This window comes from Rhincodon typus, chromosome 22 (assembly GCF_021869965.1).
Source record: "Rhincodon typus isolate 14 chromosome 22, sRhiTyp1.1, whole genome shotgun sequence".
Lineage (NCBI taxonomy): Eukaryota > Metazoa > Chordata > Chondrichthyes > Orectolobiformes > Rhincodontidae > Rhincodon > Rhincodon typus.
Genome location: NC_063353.1, coordinates 4,614,219 through 4,634,660, shown reverse-complemented (window position 1 = coordinate 4,634,660; position 20,442 = coordinate 4,614,219). Strand labels below are relative to the sequence as shown.

Here is a 20,442-nt window from a genome sequence, read left to right as displayed (position 1 = left end):
AATGTGTTTGTTGATGGAGTTCCGGTTGGAATACCAGGCCTCCAGGAATTCCCTGGCATGTCTGTTTGGCTTGTGCTATTATGGATGTGTTGTCCCAGTCAAATTCGTGTCCCTCGTTGTCAGTGTGTAGTGAGACAAGTGAGAATTGGTCACGTCTCTTGGTGGCTAGCTGGTGTTCATGTATCTGTATTGTCAATTTTCTTCCAGTTTGGCCTATATAGTGTTTCTCACAGGCCTTGCATGGTATTTTGTATATTACACAGGTTTTGCTGGTTTTGAGTGTGGGATCCTTTACGTTAGTCAGTAGCTGTTGCAGTGTGGTTGGTGGTTTGTGGGCTAGTCTGAAACCTAGGGGTCTGAGTAGTTTTATGGTCATCTCTGAAATGTCTCTGATGTACTGTAGGGTGACTGGTTTCTGGTTGTGTTGTGTCTTCTTGTGGTGGTCTGTCTCAGAGGTAACAGCGGACTGTGCTTTTCCGGTATCCATTCCTTTTGAAGATTCCGTATAGGTGTTCCTGTTCTGCTTTGCATAGTTTCCGGGTTGCTGCAACGTGTTGTGGCTGGTTTAGATAGTGTCCTGATGCAGCTCTGTTTGTGGGTGTTGGGGTGGTTGCTGATGTAGTTGAGTATCTGGTCCGTATGTGTGGTCTTTTTGTGTACGCTAGTCTGGAGTTCCCCGTTGTTTTGCATTCTACTATTATGTCCAGGAAGGGTAGTTGGTTGTTGTTCTCTTCTTCTTTTGCGAATTTTATCCCAGCGAGGATGTTGTTAATGTGTCAGTGGGTTTCTTCTAGTTTTGTGTGTTTAATAATCACAAAGGTTTCATCTACATATTGGAACTAAAGTTTGGGTTGTATAGTGGGGAGCGCTGCATCAGGACACTATTTAAACCAGCCACAACACATTACAGCAACCTGGAACTACACAAAGCAGAACAGGAGCACCCATACAAAGTCTTCAAAAGGAATGGATACCCAAAAAACACAATCCACTGTTACCTCCGAGACAGACCACAATAGGAAGACACAACACGACCAGACTCATTAACCACCCTACCATACATCAGAGACATATCAGAGATGATCACAAGATTACTCAGGCCCCTAGGTTTCAGATTAGCCCACAAGCCAACAACCACCCTGCGCCTGTGACAGCTACTGACGAATGTAAAGGATCCCACACTCAAAACCAGCAAAACCTGTGTAATATACAAAATACCATGCAAGGCCTGTGAGAAACACTATATAGGCCAAACTGGAAGAAAACTGACAATACAGATACATGAACACCAGCTACCCACCAAGAGACACAACCAATTCTCACTTGTCTCACTACTCACGGACAACGAGGGACATGAATTCAACTGGGACAACACATCCATAATAGCACGAGCCAAACAGAGACATGCCAGGGAATTCCTGGAGGCCTGGTATTCTAACCGGAACTCCATCAACAAACACATTGAATTAGACCCTTTGTACAAACCACTGAGAAACGAAACCAGAAGCCATACTAACCACCCCAGCAAACAAAGGTATATAAATAACAAATGAGGCAGAACACCAACGCTTCACCAGGGGCACACTGACAGAGTTACCTAGCAGGGTGACAAAACATTTGCAATCAACACACCGGCTCGGCGAGCAAGTCTACAAGCACATAATAAATCATTTTCCTGTTTGAACCTCGTATAATAAAATGTAATTTTTTTTTTTTAAGAAGGTTGTGGAATGTTTATTCTTTTAGGGACTATATGGATCTTTTATTTTAAAATGTAGATATAATGCGAGACTGTGGTCCCAAGTCAAACTGTAAAATCAATGTGGTAAGCTGGAATCCGACCATTCAGAAAACAAGCAGTTCCAGTCTTTAATTCCACCTCTTTCCATTTGAAGCAACATAGTGTTACATAGGCATTGTCAGAAGTCATAGACGCAGACTGTGCCTGCTTTCCAACAGGCTCACTAACCTGCATTAGGTAACATGGGACAGTTCTCCTGACACACATCCTCCTCCTTGTTCAAGGGTGGGCCGTAGAGGTTTTCTTGTGCTATAAAACACCAACAAGAATCAGCCTGAAATTCACTGCATGCATCATTTTAAGCCTGTCAACTGTGAACTGCATTTACTTGGTTCCTTTGATATATCTACAGTGCATCGTGCACAACAATGTTAAAGATCCAATGCTGCCCGGCTACAGGGAAGAAGGGGAGCTACCTGTTAGAGGTGTCTTGTTCTTCTCCAGTCGGTCCACTTCCATAATGAAGTCATCTTGCAGGAAGAGGAACCCCACGATGGAGAACAGGTAAACAAGGATCAGGGCCAGCACTGCTGTCAGTATAATGGACCGACCATTTCTCGTGACACTCTTTATGACATTGAGTAACGTTTCTTCCCTGTAGACCAAGTCAAACAACTGGGGGAAAAGAAAAAAAAAAATGCAGCTAAATTACAAAAGGGGAAATAAAACACAAAACAAAACAATCTTTTAAAGAAACAATGTGTAAGATTTCTGAACCAGGGACTACTATGCAAAGGCATGGTTCAGGAGTCAAGACTCCGAAATCTGGGAATATTGGGACTGGTCCAACAGGCAAGAGATTTATCCAGTGAATAACTTGTGGATATTAGTTAATAACAGGGCTCCTGTAGCGGCAAGCCTTCAGTCTGAATGAAGATTGAGAAACAGGAACATCCTTTCTCATGAGAATATATATCTGAAGAGCTCTGGAGATGAGCAATTTTCCAAATGAGTTTACCTAGGTTCAGGCTGGGATGGCACCACAAGTCTTCCCTCTCTTAAGAAGCAGGGCTATGGAGCGAGAGCAAGGGGATTTTATTTTGGATCACTTTTGGTAAGAAGTTGAAACGCATCCTTCTGTGCTCCAAACCCCGATGGTTTGAGCACGGACTATCTTGATTTTGGTACGTTATGGGAGGAGTGGGGTCATGCAATTGAGTGGCCGGGGAGAAAAAAAAATCACCCAGAGCTTCTGAAAAGGGGCATGGTGCAAAAACCTTTGGTGTAACTGATCAACGAGTATTGGAGACACATTAGTTTATTTAACCATCTCACATCAAACACGAGGAAAATCTGGTTTTGAAGAATGTGTAACATGGTGGTGAAATGGAGGCTGAAGAAACACCAATTATCTCTGATTTAACAAGAATGCGAGACAGTTATTGATGAAGACACTTGATCAAATTGGATCTTGAGTATAGGAGGCTGGCCCAGACCATGCATTGATGGTTTAGAAAACTGAACTGCAAAACAAGCAGGTAAAGGAATGATTCGCATTCATTTCTAATATACTAAAGAACAAGAATCAGGAATCCAATAATCCTTAATCCAGAGGCACAACGTTTCATTCAATACTCTCCAAATATTCTGCAGATGTTGTGCAAGACATTAATAATGCCTCTTCTGGAGTACTGTGTACAGTTCTAGTCTCCCTGCTATAGGAAGTTATTAAACTGGAAAGAAGAGATATGCCAGGATGTTGCCGGGAATGGATGATTTGAGTTATAAGGAGAGGCTGGATTGACTGAGGCTTTTTTCACTGGAGCGTAGGAAGTTGAGGGGTGACCTTATGGATGTTTATAAAATCATGAGCGGTATAATAGGGTGAATGGCAGGTGTCTTTTCCCTAGGGTGGGAGACTTTAAAACTTGGGGGCATGTTTTTAAAGCTGAGAGGAGAAAGACTTTAAAAGGACATATGGGGCAATTATTTATTTTTAAACACAAAGTGGTTTGTGTGTAGAATGAGCTTCCAGAGGAGAAGGTTTGTGTGGGTACAGTTACAACGTTTAAAAGATATTTGGAAAAGTGCATGAATAAGAAATGTTTGGAGGGAAATAGACCAAGTGCAGGCAGGTGGGATTAGTTTAGTTTGGGACTATTTTCGGCATGGACTGGTAGGACCAAAGGCTCTGTTTCCATGCTGCAGGACTCTGAGTCTTTAAATAGAAGACCGTGGCTTCTGGGGGAAAAAAAAACAACAATCTGCACACTTTACTAATGTTACAGTTTACATGCTTTCTGTGTTCACTTCCCAATTACAATATTCTAAGCAGAATGCATTAGAGTTTCAGTCAGACTTCAAGTTGCCATTTGTATTATAAATAATCCAGCTTGACTGTTTCTCTGCTTGGTAAGGAGGGTTTGCAGATCTTTCTGAAGCCAAGGAGCTGACAATTTGCAAACTTAATAGGCTAGCGTTCACTGCATGGAGAACAGAGCACTGAGCAGTGATCAGATCAAAGCGGTCCAGGTGATTTAAGTATGACATAGGGTAGATGGAGAGAAAGCACTGCCTTTAGTACAAGAATATGCAAGACCTCAATATTAGAGGGGGCTGCACTGTGGCTCAGTGGTTAGCATTGCTGCCTCACAGCACCAGGGACCCAGATCTGATTGCCCCCCTCAGGCAACTGTGTGTGGAGTTTGCACATTCTCCCCGTGCCTGCGTGGGTTTCTCCCGTGGGCTCCAGATTCCTCCCACAGTCCAAAGATGTGCAGGTTGGGGAGACTGGCCATGCTAAATTGCCCCCCATAGTGTGCAGGGATGTGCAGGCTAGGTGGGTTAGCCATGGCAGATGCAGTGTATTGGAGATAGGGTAGGGGAGTGGGTCCGGGTAGGATCCTCTTTGGAGGGCCACCATGAACTCAATGGGTCGAATGGCCTGCTTCCACACTGTATGGCTTCTATGATTCTACAGCCAGACAGTTCAGGAACGCTGTCACAAACATCGGAGGAATCTCAAAGCCTGTCCCCAGAAACAATGAGTCTGCGGTCAACTTAAATTTAAAAACTACAATTTATTGTTAAGACAGATACTAGGGGCTACGAAACAAAGATGGGAAGTTGGAGTTAAAAGTGAGACGAGCTATATTCTAACTGAATAGTGGATCAGGCTTGCTGAAGGTACCGGGGGATTTGAATGTCCTCTAGACTCCCAAGAGTTTAGGAGAATGAGATCTAATTGAGGAATGTAAGATGCTAAAGGGAATTGATACAGTAGACAGAGAGAGGATGTTTCCCCTTGGAAGAGAATTGAGAACAAGAGGTCATAGTTTTAGGATAAGGGGGCGCAGATTTAAAACAGAGATTAGGAGAAATTACTTCCCTGAAAGGGTCATGAATCTGTGGGAGGAGGGGCAAAGACGCCCACTAGCAGTAGTTTCTTGGCACTGCTAAGAATGATTGGAGATAAGAAATTCAGGGAAAGCAACCTATCTGTTTGGTGTGACACTGAAGGTATCCGAGGGGAAAGGCAGACTTTTAATTAATAACGAAAGATTGAAGTGTTATAGCGAGCAGGCAGGGAAGTGGAGTCAAGGCTGAGAAGAGATCAAATTGTTTTAAATGTCAGAGCAAGGGGCTGAATTATTTATTCCTGCTCCTAGTTCTTTCTGTTCCTCAGATTTGGTTTGGAACAGCATCAATCGCAACTAATCCAATAAAACAAAAAATCACCTGCCAACATGGACTCGAGCCTACGGGAACCTTAAAGGGAAAGATTAAACCAGAAGAAAAGAAAACACTAACATTCACGACCAATGCCATGTGAAAAACAGCCTGAGGTGGGGTTGTGGCGGGGGGGTCTCTCCTCTCTCAGGAGTCTATGAATTGCTGTGCCAGGGCAGACACCTCCTGCTGGCACATGGATGCATTGTACCTACAACTGGACTAAAATGCTCAGTGCAATTTTCGAAAGCTTGCAGTCACTTACCAGGAAACTGTAGAAGAATTCGTGAGCAAAAAGGCCAAGCATGCAGACCACCACATAGGTCACATGGTATAAAAACTCCACATCCATGACCACCGCCTTATAACCACGGGTGAACGTTCCACGATTTCCAACAAAACTCACCAAGAACACGATCTTATTGCATAGCTAAAGAGAACAGGAGAGTGGGCATTTATTACTTGAAGAAATTGATACAAAAACTTGACTCACACCTGCCCAGACAGCACCTGTCATGAGTTGAAGTTAGGCATGAGTCATATCGTCAGACCATTATTATAGTTGCATTGGGTGGCACGGTGGCTCAGTGGTTAGCACTGCTGCCTCACAGCACCAGGGACCCGGGTTTGATTCCAGCCTCCGCAGTTTGCACATTCTCCCTGTGTCTGCGTGGGTTTCCTCCCACAGTCCAAAGATGTGCAGTTTAGGTGGATTGGCCATGCTAAATTGCCCACAGTGTGCAGGGATATGTAGTTTAGGTGGGTTAGCCATGGGATAACAGGGGGATAGGTCTGGGCAGAATGTTCTTTGGAGGGTCAGTGTGGACTCGATGGACTGAATGGCCTGCTTCCACACTGAACAGATTCTGTGAATTAGCTGCAGTAATACCTCACTGAATCATACATCTGTTGGATCAGTAAAAGGGCATTCTGAAATGTGCTCCTTTACAGTGAAGATTACTTAAAGATGACCCCAGGAGACATTGCAAGGCAAAGTGAGGATGTCACGTGGTAGGAGTGGACTCCAAGAGGACTTCCCAATGAGAGAAAACATCTTACTAACCAGCATCTATGGAACCAGGAGCTGATCAAATATTACGGATAATCGAGAGGTCCACATAATCAATGTGAAAACACTGTTCCACCATGAGCAGTGTGTTGCTGCTTGTTCAAATAGTATGGTGGAACGCAGTACCAATGGGAAATTCCTAACAAAATGTACACAGGAAAGCCACACACACTGACCAAGTACTGAATTTCAACACCCTAACACACACAAAGTTCCGTGAGAACGTTAATTAAACAGGCAACACACTGCAGCAGCACAGAGCAATGCCAAAAAGAAGAGGAGTACCTCTTCCAAGTATTCAAAGAGAATGGATACCCAAAAACTGAGTCAGAAGATGCCTATTAGATACAAACGACACCAGGAAGATACTACACGCCCCGACACACTCATCACGCTACCTTACATCAGGAACACATCTGAACTGACCACAAGACTCCTATGACCACTAGGCATCAGAGTAGCACACAAACCCATATCAACCCTACACCAACTGCTCACCCGAACCAAAGACCCACCACCCACCACGGACAGGACCAATATTACATACAAGATTCCCTGCAGAGACTGTGATAAACACGACATTGGACTAACAGGAAGGAAATTAACAACAAGGGTACACGAACATCAAATGGCAACAAAAAGACACGACCAATGCTCACTCATCTCCATCCACATGGATAGGGAAAACCACCAATTCGATTGGAACAATACCAGGATCCTGGGACAGGCAAAGCAGAGACAAGCACGGGAATTCCTAGAAGCCTCGTTCTCCATTAAGAAAGCCATGAATAAACACAGAGCTAGACCCCATATACACTCCACTGCGAAGGAAAACCGGAAGTGAGGTAATCCAGCTCAACGGACACCAGAGTTTAAATAACAGGCGGGGAAACACAACAGCACTTCATCGGAGGCTGCACTGATGATGTTACCCAGCAGGTTAATGAAACGTTTGCAGAAAACAATGAACCAGCTCGGCGAGTCAACCAACCTCAATATCCACAACCCAAGCTACAAATCTGCTCTAGAACCTTGAGGGATATAATTTTTGCCAGTTTATTGAGAATGCCAGTTAAAACAAAGTTTGCTGTGTTATCTTTACATGATCAAAAAATGAGATGAACTGCAAAGTATCTTGAAAGAGAACTCCTAAATTTGGGAAATGATTAAAGAGTTGAGGTCAGCTCCCAGGTCATGACAGATTCTAGCCTCACGCTTACAGGCGTCAGGCATGGAGCAAGGTGTAAGTCAGCTCTCTATGCACTGTCACTACCTGTAGGAGGAGCGAATGCAGGATATTGATAAGTTTCTACACCACACTCAAGGTATCCTGCCAACTGAGCTAACTAACCCCCAAAGAGGGGAGTCCAGATTGAAAATCCACCATATTTGTAGCGAAAGGTGGAGAAAGGCCAAAGGCCAATTTTCTGAGGAGCATGCTCATAATTTCATCTTTAGAGGGAACCTAGCAGAATCTGAGATTCCCTCTGACCAGAGAGTTTACCACTTTGGGAATTTCAAGGATACCTGAGGAGATGAATTGCAGGCGTGGGGATTTAAAAGTCACCAGAACGTTGAAATCGATTTCTGTCAAAGCATGGCGGGGGTGTTATTGCAGAAGACATACTGAACTCACACTGAATTACACAGTGGAACAAACACAAGAGAGAGGAGAAGCTAGGTTTCCTCCCACCGCAGTTAGTGATTGTCTAAATTTCCATCCACTCCTACCTTTGGGAATACTGGCATTTCCTACACAGAGGCTGTGGGAAAGTAAATCTAAAATGAATGGTGAAAGCTGTTCATGACCTGCAGTGGTAGGTGCCTGGTGTTGGCCAGTTTGAAAGGTGGGGAAGGGGCAAATCAGCTGGTTATTCCCCACCAGGAACCATGAGCACTCAGATTGTTGTAGTAACTCCAAGTGGCTCACTAATGATGGAAATCAATCTCTCACTAACGGTTCTCTGAAGCGAAACAATGAAGAATGACACTGCAGCGCTGCTCAAGGAGAGGACAGCTCCCCTCCACCTTCTCTGCAATGGGTAAAAATGCCCACTTTGCTGGTGATCTCTGCACCACTCCCAGCTAGGCTGGTGTATTCGGATAGCGAACATTCACCTGGATCATACAGGAGGCTATTTCCCGGTGGATGAGAACGCAATCACTACTTTGAGGTACAAAATGAGCAGAGCAAGCATTGGATAAGGATCTCCGGTTTGTATCTGGCAATCTAATGGGCACATCTGCAGGTACCCATGCTGTTGGAGTCTACCAAAACCATCTGAGATGTCTTTGATAGAATCAGTGCCCAATCCTTTTTACTGACGTTAGGGAAGGCTGTTCATATCATGGTTTAGGCATGGGAGCGGCTCAATCTTGTGAAACAGAATAGGTTTAATGGCACAGTGGTATACACAGTCAGCAGGGAGTTGCCCTGGGAGTCCTCAACAATAACTCCAGATCCCATGAAGTCTCATGGCTTCATGTTAAACATGGGCAAGGAAACCTCCTGCTGACTACCACGTACCGCCCTACCTCAGCTGCTGATTCAGTACTCCTCGGTGTTGAGCAACACTTGAAGGAAGCAGAGGGTGGCAAGGGCACAAAATGGGTGGGGGATTTCAATGGCCACCATCAAGATTGGCTTGGCAGCATCACTATAGGAGAATAGTAGAATGATGCAGCACAGAAGGGGGTTATACGGCCCATTATTCGTGTGCTAGTTCATTGAAAGAGCCATCCAATTCATTCTACTCTAAATGGTACAAATTTCCTTCTCTCACATAGATATATCTCGCGCTCTCTTTTGAAGATTATTATTGCATCTGCAGGATTGTAAGATTGTGAGCTTTATTAGTAGAGACACAGAGTACAAGAGCAAGGGGTTATGTACAAACCACGGGATTGACCTTAACAAGAATACTGAGTCCAATCCAATTCTAGGCACTGCCCTTGAGCAACGATCTGAAGACATGAGAAGAAACATTCACAACAATATTCCAGACATGAGGAACATCAACTACATGGAGGGGAAGACGTAGTTGCGAGTGTTCTCCTTGGAGAAGAGAAGACCAAGGGGCAATTTGATAGGTGTACTCAAGATCATAGAGGGTCTGAAGCAACGAGATACAGAAAAGAAGCTGTCCACGTTGGTGGAAGGGTCAAGAAGGTTTAAGGTGACTGGCGAATGGTGACTCCAGAAATGTTTTCACAGAGAGCTAGAACATGCTGCCCACAAGTATTTTGGAGGCAGGTTCAATCAAGAGGGTTATGACCTGAAAAAGGAACAACATGCAGGGCTGTGGGGTGAAGGCAGTGGGGAGTGCTGCTGAGTAACTTGGCCAGTTCACGCATGACGGGCAGACTGGCCTCCTCCCGTGTGCTGTAAAAATTCAGTGATTGAGCTGCCGCCACGCTTTCTGATAGTATAGCCTGGATTTCAACAACGCAGCGTGTTTAGATTAAAAAAAAAACAAATCTCCACCTACTTCTTTTGCTCATCATTTTCAATCTGTGCCTTGTTTTCAAGAAAAAACAAATCATTCACAGGATGTGGGCACTGCCAGCATTTATTGCCCATGTCTAGTTGTCCACAAAGAGGTGGTGGTGAGCTACCTTGTTGAACCACAAGTGTCACACAATGTCATTAGGAAGGGAGTTCTAGGAAAGTAGGATTCTTAGCCTCTGACATGCTCTTCTAGCCACAGTATTTATATGGCTGGTCAATTCGGTTTCTTGTGAATAGCAATTCCTCCCCCCACCCACAGTAGCATAAACATTACCTTTATTTACACCAGAAATACTCCAAACACTTCAATAAAACTTCTAGTCCCTGCACAGGTGGTGAGGTCTCTGGTTCTAGTGCCATTTTACACCGTCTCCAGCCCACAGGCCTGGGGTCATCACCTGTCCTGGAAATTCTAAATTCTCAGCCATTCGTTTCAGCCAAGTGCTTCAGAAGGTGGCCCCGGATTTCAAAGGAGTTCCCCTCCTTTCCCAACTCCCAGTCAATCAAAATCAAAACTGAAGAGAACTGGGTGAGCCACAGGTAATGAAAACAGTTACAAGTAATGTACCCTGCACACTGAAAGGTCAGTGTCCAAGTTTAACACTGTGAGGCTTTAAAATAAACCAAACTGTTTTATTAATAACTTCCAGATCGTTGAACTATGAGCACATCAAGTTGAACATATTAAAAGAACCAACAACTTTAATCTAAATTAAACTTGTCATTTTGGGAGGGATTGTTCAGTTAGTTGTTTGCTCTATTTTATCTTACAGGAGCTTACTGCTGATGTTTTTTAAACCATCTGCCTCAATACCAGACTCTGGCTCTTTTGTACGTGTCTTTGATGTTGGAAATCCAAACTATTAGATCAGCGTTATGATTCCAATAGCAAAACACAATTGACATGCAGTATAATCTTTGCAACATTCCAAATCCAGTTTGCTACAAGCAGTCACATTCTCAATTTCATCTACTGCTGAATTCAAACAAAAATGTTCCTCACTCTGAGCCGCCTTTAGGAGAAAGTGGAGTGGATAACAGCTGCCCTTCATGGATCAGGCACATTTTATATTTAACTCCATTTAATCTGCCCTCATTTTGAAGCTAAAACGTTAGGAAAATAATTAAGTCCATACACAATGGCTTCAGACTTTGACTGAATCCCGGAGAACTTGTTAGTGTCTGGATTACTAGGCCAGCGACAATAACGTTATGCAATAATGTTATTGACAATAACATTTCTGAAGAAGGGTCTAGGCCTGAAACGTCAGCTTTCCTACTCCTCTGACGCTGCTTGGCCTGCTGTGTTCATCCAGCTCTACACCTTGTTATCTCAATAACATTATGCCACTGCCTGCCCTTAATAACACAACCTGACAGCAAGAATAGAAAGTATAACAAAATCCTACTTATTATAAATTCCTATGGTCAGAGTTATGGTGTAAATAAACATATCATGAGGTTGTAGCACTCTAAGAACAGTCACAGGGAGAGGTTGTAGTACCTGGGTTTTTTCATTGACTTGTTCCTCAACTACATTACAGAAAAGAAACCACAAAATGGCCCTCTTTTAGAAATTAGTTTTTGCAAAATAGTAATAAATAAGGACATTAAAATGTGGACTGGATTATGTTTGTGTGCCTGATCTGGGCTGTCATCATCTAGCCCCAGTTCACCCAAAGACTACAGTAGGCTCTGACTCCATCTGCCTCTGGGTTTTAAACATTGATTTAGGTTGAGTTGACACATGGTACAAATTCCCTGCAGAATTCTAAGGAATTAGCAGTGCAGACCCAGAGCGCAATGTGATGTCGCTATAAACTTGGGAGCATGTACCAATAAATTAATGGGTGGGAAATGAAACAGCTGATCGGATGCAATTTCCTGCGCTCTGCAATTTCCAACGTGTACAAGATGCTCACTGGGATCACCAGTTCAGTAAAGGGTTATAATTCCTATATCAGTACAGTGACTGCACTTCAGAAATCCTTCATTCCTATAAAGCACTTTAGCACGTCCAACCATCGTGAAAATCCCAATGTAAGTGCAAGGCTTCCTTTTCATCTGCCATCTGCCTTAGCAATGAAACTACACTCAGATAAAGACTGGCATATGCAAAGTTTACAAGTCATATTCTCTCAGGAAAAATGATGCTACTTACATTTAGAGCACCCAAGAGTATGAGAGTAGGCCCGAGACCAAGTGAGTATATAGACCGGAACATTACAAATACAATAAACAGTCTTATTCCATGAGGTTTTGGGAGGACTATAAGCAAACCAACGGAAACAAACACCACTATCCACAGCAGCAGGTTAAACAGCGGAGAGATGGTACCTGCAAAGAGAATAAAACTGTCAGTGAGTGTACATTAATAAGTACGAAAAAGTTCACATAACTCAAGTGGACTTCCGACAACACATTCCTGATGATCATCGTCCCCACCTCACTGGATACAGCAACTGGAACCATCTCTAATAAAGGGCCAGATTTTGCTGTCAAATTCACAATGACGCTAAGATGGTGCCACAACTTCAGACAAGGGGTAGACAAGTGATTAGATCCAAAACAGAGTCGTATAACCTGGAAAAAGACCCTTCATCCATGCCAGCCAAGTTTCCTAAGCTAAACTAGTCCCATTTGCCTGCATTTGGCCCATATCCCTCTAAACCGTCCCTATCCATGTACCTGTCCAAATGCCTTTTTAATGTTGTAACTGGACCTGCATCTACCACTTCCTCCGGCAGTTCATTCCACATACGCACCACCCTCTGTGTGAAAACGTTGCTCCTCAGATCCCTTTTAAATCTTAACCCTCTCACTTTAAATCTAAGCCCTCTAAATTTTGAACTCCCCTACCCTGGGGAAAAGGCCTTGGCTGTTCATCTTATCTGTGCCCCTTATGATTTTACAAACTTCTGTAAGGCCACCTCTGCTAAGATTACCGCAAATGGGGTCACCCCTAAAGGGTGTCAGTGAATCATATTTCAACAATCAGTGTGGTCACCATTAGGTGACTGTTTTATTTGTATTGAATTCATATTTCACTATCGGGTGGGAATTGAACCCACGTGCCAAAGCATTATTACTGATCTCGGAACTGTTAGCCCAGGGACGTGACCACAATATCACCATTCCCCAACAATAGCATAACCTGGAAACATGGTCCCCACTCTCTCTTTCCAGGTCATCTGAGAAAATAGACAACCGCAGTGCACTAACTAAAGCAATCATTTTGAAATGTACTTTCTAACTTACCCTCATCACCATCATCCCCAAAGGGGTAAAAAAGTGCGACAGCTAGGTTTATAAATACTGCAAAATTGAATGAAATGGTCCCCCACAGCGATATGTTCTTTGAGAACCAAAACAAGCCTGGGTTATCTGAAAGAAAGAAAGACCAAGGTGAGGAGATGTCTTATCCAATAGAATTCTTTCTGCCGAGGCAAAGGTGAGGCTGCACTGGTGCCATTTTAGACCAAACAATTTTTACAGAGAATTTCCAGCACAGAAACAGGCCATTCAGCCCATCTTGTGCAGTTTGCTATAGATGGTCTGTATGAGCCTCCTCCCACCATAATTCATCTGCCCCTCTTGGCATGTCTTTCTATTCCTTTCTGCCTCATGTATTTACTATCTGCTCTGACACAGTAACTGCGTACGGTAGATGCTGTCTGCGCGCTGTTTCTTGTGAATTATTTTCTAATGCCTATCAAAGGCCATAATGGGAATATCTTATAACATTAGCTCGGCTTCTCTCACTAAACAGACATTGCTGGGCCTGCTGGATTGTTTCCAGTGTTCTCCATTTTCATTTCACATCTATGACCACAAATTGTAGATTCCAGAACAAAATGGAAATATTGTCTCCAGGTCTACCTGATCAAACGCCTTTCCAAACTAAAACACATTTATTGGGTCAGCAGATCTTCTCCAGAGAGAATGGTCTTTTTTTGATGCTTAAGCCTTACGCACACACAATATACAGATAAGTACTGGATTGTCCTGGAGACAGGCATGTTTAAGGAGGCTCAAATGGACAGAGCGGGATAGTGGGTGTGTGGGACAGTGGGTTACTGGGTTTGGGGAGAAAGGGTAAGTGACATTGCTGTCCCATGTTTAATTAAATGGGACTACTTGTTACCACATCACTGCAGCCTCAATGGCTGGACTGGCCTAATACAAGCCACAGCCAGTAATCCAGTAAGAATTTAGACATTTAGGAACTGAACAGTAACATCGTTGCACAGAAAGCAGGCTGCTGAATGCATCGGGACAAATGCAAGAGTTCACCTCATCAGCACTCTTCCAAATAGGGTTCTAACCACTTACTCATCTTCCATGCTTGGAACAGAATAGGCCACATCAAAGCTTACCCTGATCAGATCATTGTTTGCTGTTTATTGTGAAAACTCACAAACAGGACATCTTCAGGCCTAAAACATGCCTGACCTACCCTACAAAGACAAAGCATTGCACAAATCGCATTTAACATCTTAAGATCTTAGAGAATCCAAAAAAATTGGCTGACAAATTTAAAAAAAACACACAATCAGACTTCGACATGAAGGAGGATAGATGTTACTTGTCTAAAGCGAAAATCATTTCTGCTCACACCGTCACATTTTATACACAAGGCCCAGCTGGTATGCAGTGTACCTTTAAGAGGCATGCACATCACTGTATCAGAGCACGTGACCCGAAGGTTGAAAGGTCTTAGTCTCCACCTTTTTTGGAGTCATTTGAAGCATGACTTGCTGATGCAAGTGCACTACTGTTTTAACTGATCAGCTCAATATTAGCCGCAGTGCCTGTGACTTTAACATACGTATATGTCAGGAACTGTAATAAACACTGTAACATGTCAGTACCATGTTAGCCACATCTAGTTCTTGGATGATATGGAGTTAACATAAGCATTGCCAAAATCAGGTACAAATGCCATAACACAAAGGCTAATTAATAATTCCTCACAAAAGAACACTTTCCAAATTCCAACAGCCTGTGCAGACCCAAGCCCAATTACTTACTTTTAATCTTCTTCTGCCAAATCATTTCGTTGTAAAGATCCTCAGTTTGCTGGAAGAAATCATTGACTTTGCTGCCCTGCTCGTCTCGTTCTGTGGTGCTAAACACCTTAGTCTTGGACTCGTCTGTGAGATATTCACAGATACTGGGCACAGGGAAGACTATCTTCTCCATTGTTCGGTCATGTCGCACTATCTGAGAATGGAAGGCAGAAGCAGGTTAAGAACACTGCCCCAGATCTTGTCCAGTATAAACGAGGGCAAAGTAGCCACTGAATTCACCAACTGTGCAGCAAGAGCACAGGCTTTGGAACAAGTTACTAAACAACTCACCCCTTCATCTGCAATTTGAGCGCACAAAGCTCATTGTAGGAAGAGTGACTATGAAGTGATTAGATTGTCCTGAACTGCTGCCCTTACCTGGTGTGCCTGGTCTGACCTCCAGGCCTGTATCAGTGAGCTGGGCTTATAACTAGCCTCGAAATTTCCCAAATAAGTCCCACCGTTCAGAGCAGCGAGAGGTGAGCAGTAAGTGTAGGTCTTGCGACTGACAGCCACATCCCAAAAATGAATTTTAAAAGAATGAATCTGTCATTATTCTGTTTGATATTTGCTTGCTTGTGGTCCAATGTCATCCCACTCTTTGGCATTATTAGTTGCAGAAAGTGCTGTTATTTAAAGAGTCAGTTTGGATACAGTCAAATCAGGAGGTTTTCTTTTGATTGAACATTACCAAGACTCCAAGCACCTCATACACGCTGATAGTCAGGGTAATGAATAACTGACTGATAGGGGAGTTTAAAATTGTCACTTTGTGTGGAAGATGCTTTGCTTCCCAATGACTGATTTCTTGAGTACGTAAATTGCACATTCATTTCGATACACGGTGAATAATTCGATCTGCTGATATTCGGAATCTTATTGGAAACAAACTGGTTATCTTTGTTTATTTCAAGCCCAGCAACAAAACGAGACACACCAAGTGTGAACATCTGTAAGTGTGACAGACGGGAAATTTGAACACACGTAAAGTGTTGGATGACCTTAGCAATTTGATTGACTGCAGAAATCGGGGGTTTAAGAACAAGCTTGTGAGAAGTCATTTTCCCTCAACCCTTAGCAAGGCCTTCAACCATATCCATCACATTTCCTGCACTTATGCTCTCACACCTTACCCACCTTCACTGTCAGGCTCCCCATCTTCTCACCTTCCATGACACCACTCTCCGTATTCCGTGTCATATGGTATGGAAACAGACCCTTCAGTCCAACTCGTCCGTGCCTGCCAGATATCCCACTCTGACAAAGTCCCATTTGCCAGCATTTGGCCCATACCCCTCTAAACCCTTCTTAATCATATACCCATCCACATGACTTTTAATGTTGGTATTGTACCAGCCTCCACCACTTCCTCTAGCAGCTCATTCCATATATACACCACCCTCTGTGAAAAAGTTACCCCTCAGGTCCTTTTTAAATCTTTCCCCTCTCATCTTAAACCTACATATTCTAGTCTTGGACTCCCCTACCCTGGGAGGATGACCTTGGCTATTCAGCCTATCCATGCCCCTCATGATTTTATCAACCTCTATAAAGGTCACCCCTCAGCTTCCTACACTTCAGTGAAAAAAGCCCCAGCCTATTCATCCTCTCCTGATAATTCAAACCTCCAGTTCCGGCAACATCCTTGTAAATGTTTTCTGCACCGTCTCAAGTTTACTAACATCTTTCTTACAGAAGGGAGACTAGAATGGTACACAGTATTCTAAAAGTGGCCTCTCCAATGTCCTATACAGCCACAACATAAACTCCCAACTCCTATACTCAATGCTCTGACCAATAAAGGCAAGCATACCAAACGCTGTCTTCACCGCCCTGTCTACCTGCAACTCCACTTTCAAGGAGCTATGAACCTGTAATGCAGTGGATCATTTACTGTGACTTCCAGCTCCTTCAGTTTGGCGTCATGACCAAATATACCTATATAGTGGACAATGAAAAAGGTCATCTCAGTGTACAACAGTACCTTGGTTACATGGGACAATGGGTCGAAGAGTGGTGGATGGGGTTTAAATTTAGGTAAAACTTCTTTCCCCACTACGGTTCCCTTTGGCTCTGTCCTTCTATCTGCTCTGACTTCCACTCTGTTGCAGACCTCCTTCCCTCATGTCCTTCACCCACTTCATCGCCGCTCACAACTGATCACACTTCAAATGTTCTGATCAAAGGTCACAGCCCTAAAACATTAATTCTGTTTCACTCTCCGAAGATGCTGCCTGACGTGTATTAAAAAAAAAGGGGCTCCTTCTACAGCAAGTTCTTGTGCAGATGGCATGTTAGTGAACCATAACAAAAGAGGAGTCAGCATTTCCTGTCCCCCTCATGTACAGTTTCACCTCCTACATCACAATGAGGTCCAATCTGTTCATGTTGAAGAAAGTAGTCTGACAAATTGTAGCAAGTGACAAGTATAGTTGGACACTAGCACAATATTCAATACCTGGCTTTTTACATGGAAGCTGGTTAAGTAAAGGTTATCAATGGTAATGAACTTACAGGAATCCAGGATGAGCACTTTTCTGTACTTTTTTTTTTAAAACACATGCAAAATGTCCTCAGCCACTTCAGGGATAGTGGTGTACAGAGTACAGACTCCATGCCAGAAGGCAGGGGAGTTCTGTGTACAGTATTGGGCTCCTTATTTTCGGAAGAATGCAAACGTGTTGGACACAGTTCAGAGAAGATGTACACATCTAGAATGAGAGGGTTGTCTCATGAGGAAAGGTTAGATGGACTGGGCTGGCAGCTGCTGGAGTTTAGGAGAGTGAGAGGCTACTTGATCGCAATGTACAAAATCCGGAGGGATCCTGACAGAGCAGATTGGGAAAGGATCATCGTCTTGGGAGAGAATTTATAACTAGGGGGTCACTGATCACCAATAAGGGCGTCATCCATTTAAGGCAGAAGTAATATCTTTTCTTAGAAGCTTGAGTGTATTTGGAAGTCTCTTCCCCCAAAGGCAATGAAAGCAGAGACTTTGAATGTTTTTAAGGCAGAGGTGGATGGGTTCTTGATCACCTTTCACCAAAACCCTCCCACCCCCAATCTTGGTGAATGGCATAACAGGCCGGATGGGTCAAATGGGCTAATCCTGTTCCTAATTCTTTAGGTGGAGCAACAAAAGACTTGATAGATAATTGAGCAAGGTCATAAAGGATGGAGGGACATTTTGGGAATGAATTCCAGAGAGAGACTCGAATCCAACAGCTCAATACTCAAATGGTACGGCAGGCTAAGAACTGGGCCTACAAATAAATCCGGAACCAAAATCCAGTTTTGGATTCAATTCAGTGACCATGACACTATCACCAATTGTTGCTGGATCACCAACATCCTTTATAGAAGGAAACTGCTGTCCTTATCCAGTCTGGGCTACATGTGACTCCAGATCCACAGCATCGTAGCCGACTCGCAACTGCCCTCTGAAATGCCTGGCAGAGAGGCCTTGCTAGTGACCTCCACACCCCATGGAAAAAAAAAATGAAGGAAAAATTCTGACAGGGCATTTCTACATGGTGGAGCCCTCCCACCAATATATCAGAAACGTCCTCTAAATAAAATATGGGGGAAAGAAACAGCTAGACCACCAATCTCCCACTACCCCCTCCTTACCATGGCTAGGCCCAAAGATTCTACCGCATTTATCAGCCAGTAGCAAGGTTGGAGATTCAAGTCGCACTCCACAAACTCAAGTAACTGCTTCTGATTAACACTTCATAGAATACCTACTGTGTAGAGAGGCGCCTTTCGGGCCATCGAGAGTGCACCAACCCTCCAGAGAGCATCCAACCCAGACCCAGACCCACCCAAACCCACAGTACCTCCCTGGCCAATCCACCCTAGCCTGCACACCTTTGGACTGTGGGAGGAAACCCACGCAGACACGGGGAGAATGTGCGAACTCCACACAGACAGTCACCAGAGGCTAGATTCGAACCCGGGTCCCTGAAGCTGAGGCAGCAGTGCTAACCACTGTGCCACCAACTTCAGAGTACTCCTGAAGGAGGGCAGCACTTTCAGAAGAGTTACCTCTTGGATGAGACATTCACAGAAGGCCCTGTCAGGTTAACACAAAGCCTGAAGAGCAGGGTGGTTGTTCCTCGTGACCTGCCCAATACTTATTTCCCACTTCCCACCACTCACCCTGATTATCTGGCCATTGCTGCGTGTGAGCAAGTTGACTGTTAGATTTCCAACAATATGGCAGTAACTTTACTTCAAAAGCGTTTCATTGGCTGGGGGAATATTTTCAGATCATGAAAACTGCTGAACACATGCAAATTGTTTCTCAGTAATTTTTGAGAATTCTTCCCGTTTGAAGTTGGTACATAGTTTATGGCCGAAGTTATTAAAATAATGAGCCGTGAAAGCCTGAGAGCACCATTAAATGTAATGGAGGGAAATGCTGTAAACAATGCCTCCTCAAAAGAGCAGTGGATGATCATGGCTATTGTTTTTGTCTTGTCAGCGTAATCAGTAAAGCTTTCTTTCAGAGCACCTGACAGTGAGATCAGAATGCTCTTTCTGAGTGTGCCTCAGAGCTAACGGGAACTGCAATTTGGAAACAAGTGCTAGTCCCATTTCCAGATGTGGAACTGTTGTAACTAGAATGTTAACTTCTGGGACCTATGCAGTTTATGCGAATACTAAGTGCGTTGACCTGGCACAGCAGATGTTTGAAGCCAACTCTGACAAGCAGCTCAACAAAGAGGAGCATCGGCACAGACGAATTTTGAGAGAAGGCAATATTTAATGCTTCTTTTAAACTCAGAGGTTCACAAATCCATTGAGCCTTAGAAACAGTCACAATGTACACCTGAAGTAGGTGGGATTTACTCTCTATCAGTAGGCCCCAAGTGACATTGCCAGAGAGTTATTCCTCTGACAAAGCACTATGAATTGAACAGTTTCTACTTGCAGCTAACCCTACTTCAGAGCACAGTTATATACACACACATGGCATGTGCACAGTAGTATGGAAAGAAATTTCTAGGATCATAGTAATGCTCGCCACAGGATGAGGCCATTCAGCCCTCTGTCTCTATGTTTGTTCTTTGAAAGTTTCCCAATTAGCCCAAATGCAATCTTCTCTTGCTCAAGTAAATGTCCCTTTCAAAAGTTATTGCTGAATCTGCTCCCACTCCACAGCCACTCTGGCAGTGCATTCCAATTCATCAAAACTCACTGGACAAAACAAAATCTAATTGTGCTCCGAGATAGTAGGAACTGCAGATGTTGGAGAATCCGAGACAACAAGGTGCAGAGCTGGATGAACACAGCAGGCCAAGCAGCATCATAGGAGCAGAAA

At 43.7% G+C, this 20,442-nt stretch overlaps 1 protein-coding gene across 1 annotated transcript in view; it reads right to left on the bottom strand.

The window, feature by feature from the left end:
• Window positions 1-20,442, bottom strand: part of itpr2 (inositol 1,4,5-trisphosphate receptor, type 2) — a 200,613-nt gene that overhangs the window by 34,323 nt on the left and 145,848 nt on the right. The window contains exons 47-52 of the mRNA XM_048610561.1: window positions 15,078-15,270; window positions 13,306-13,431; window positions 12,209-12,384; window positions 5,736-5,900; window positions 2,218-2,416; window positions 1,970-2,050 (exon numbers count right to left, since the gene is read on the bottom strand). Of these exons, the coding sequence (XP_048466518.1) occupies window positions 1,970-2,050; window positions 2,218-2,416; window positions 5,736-5,900; window positions 12,209-12,384; window positions 13,306-13,431; window positions 15,078-15,270 (940 nt within the window). The remainder of the gene's footprint in view (window positions 1-1,969; window positions 2,051-2,217; window positions 2,417-5,735; window positions 5,901-12,208; window positions 12,385-13,305; window positions 13,432-15,077; window positions 15,271-20,442) is intronic.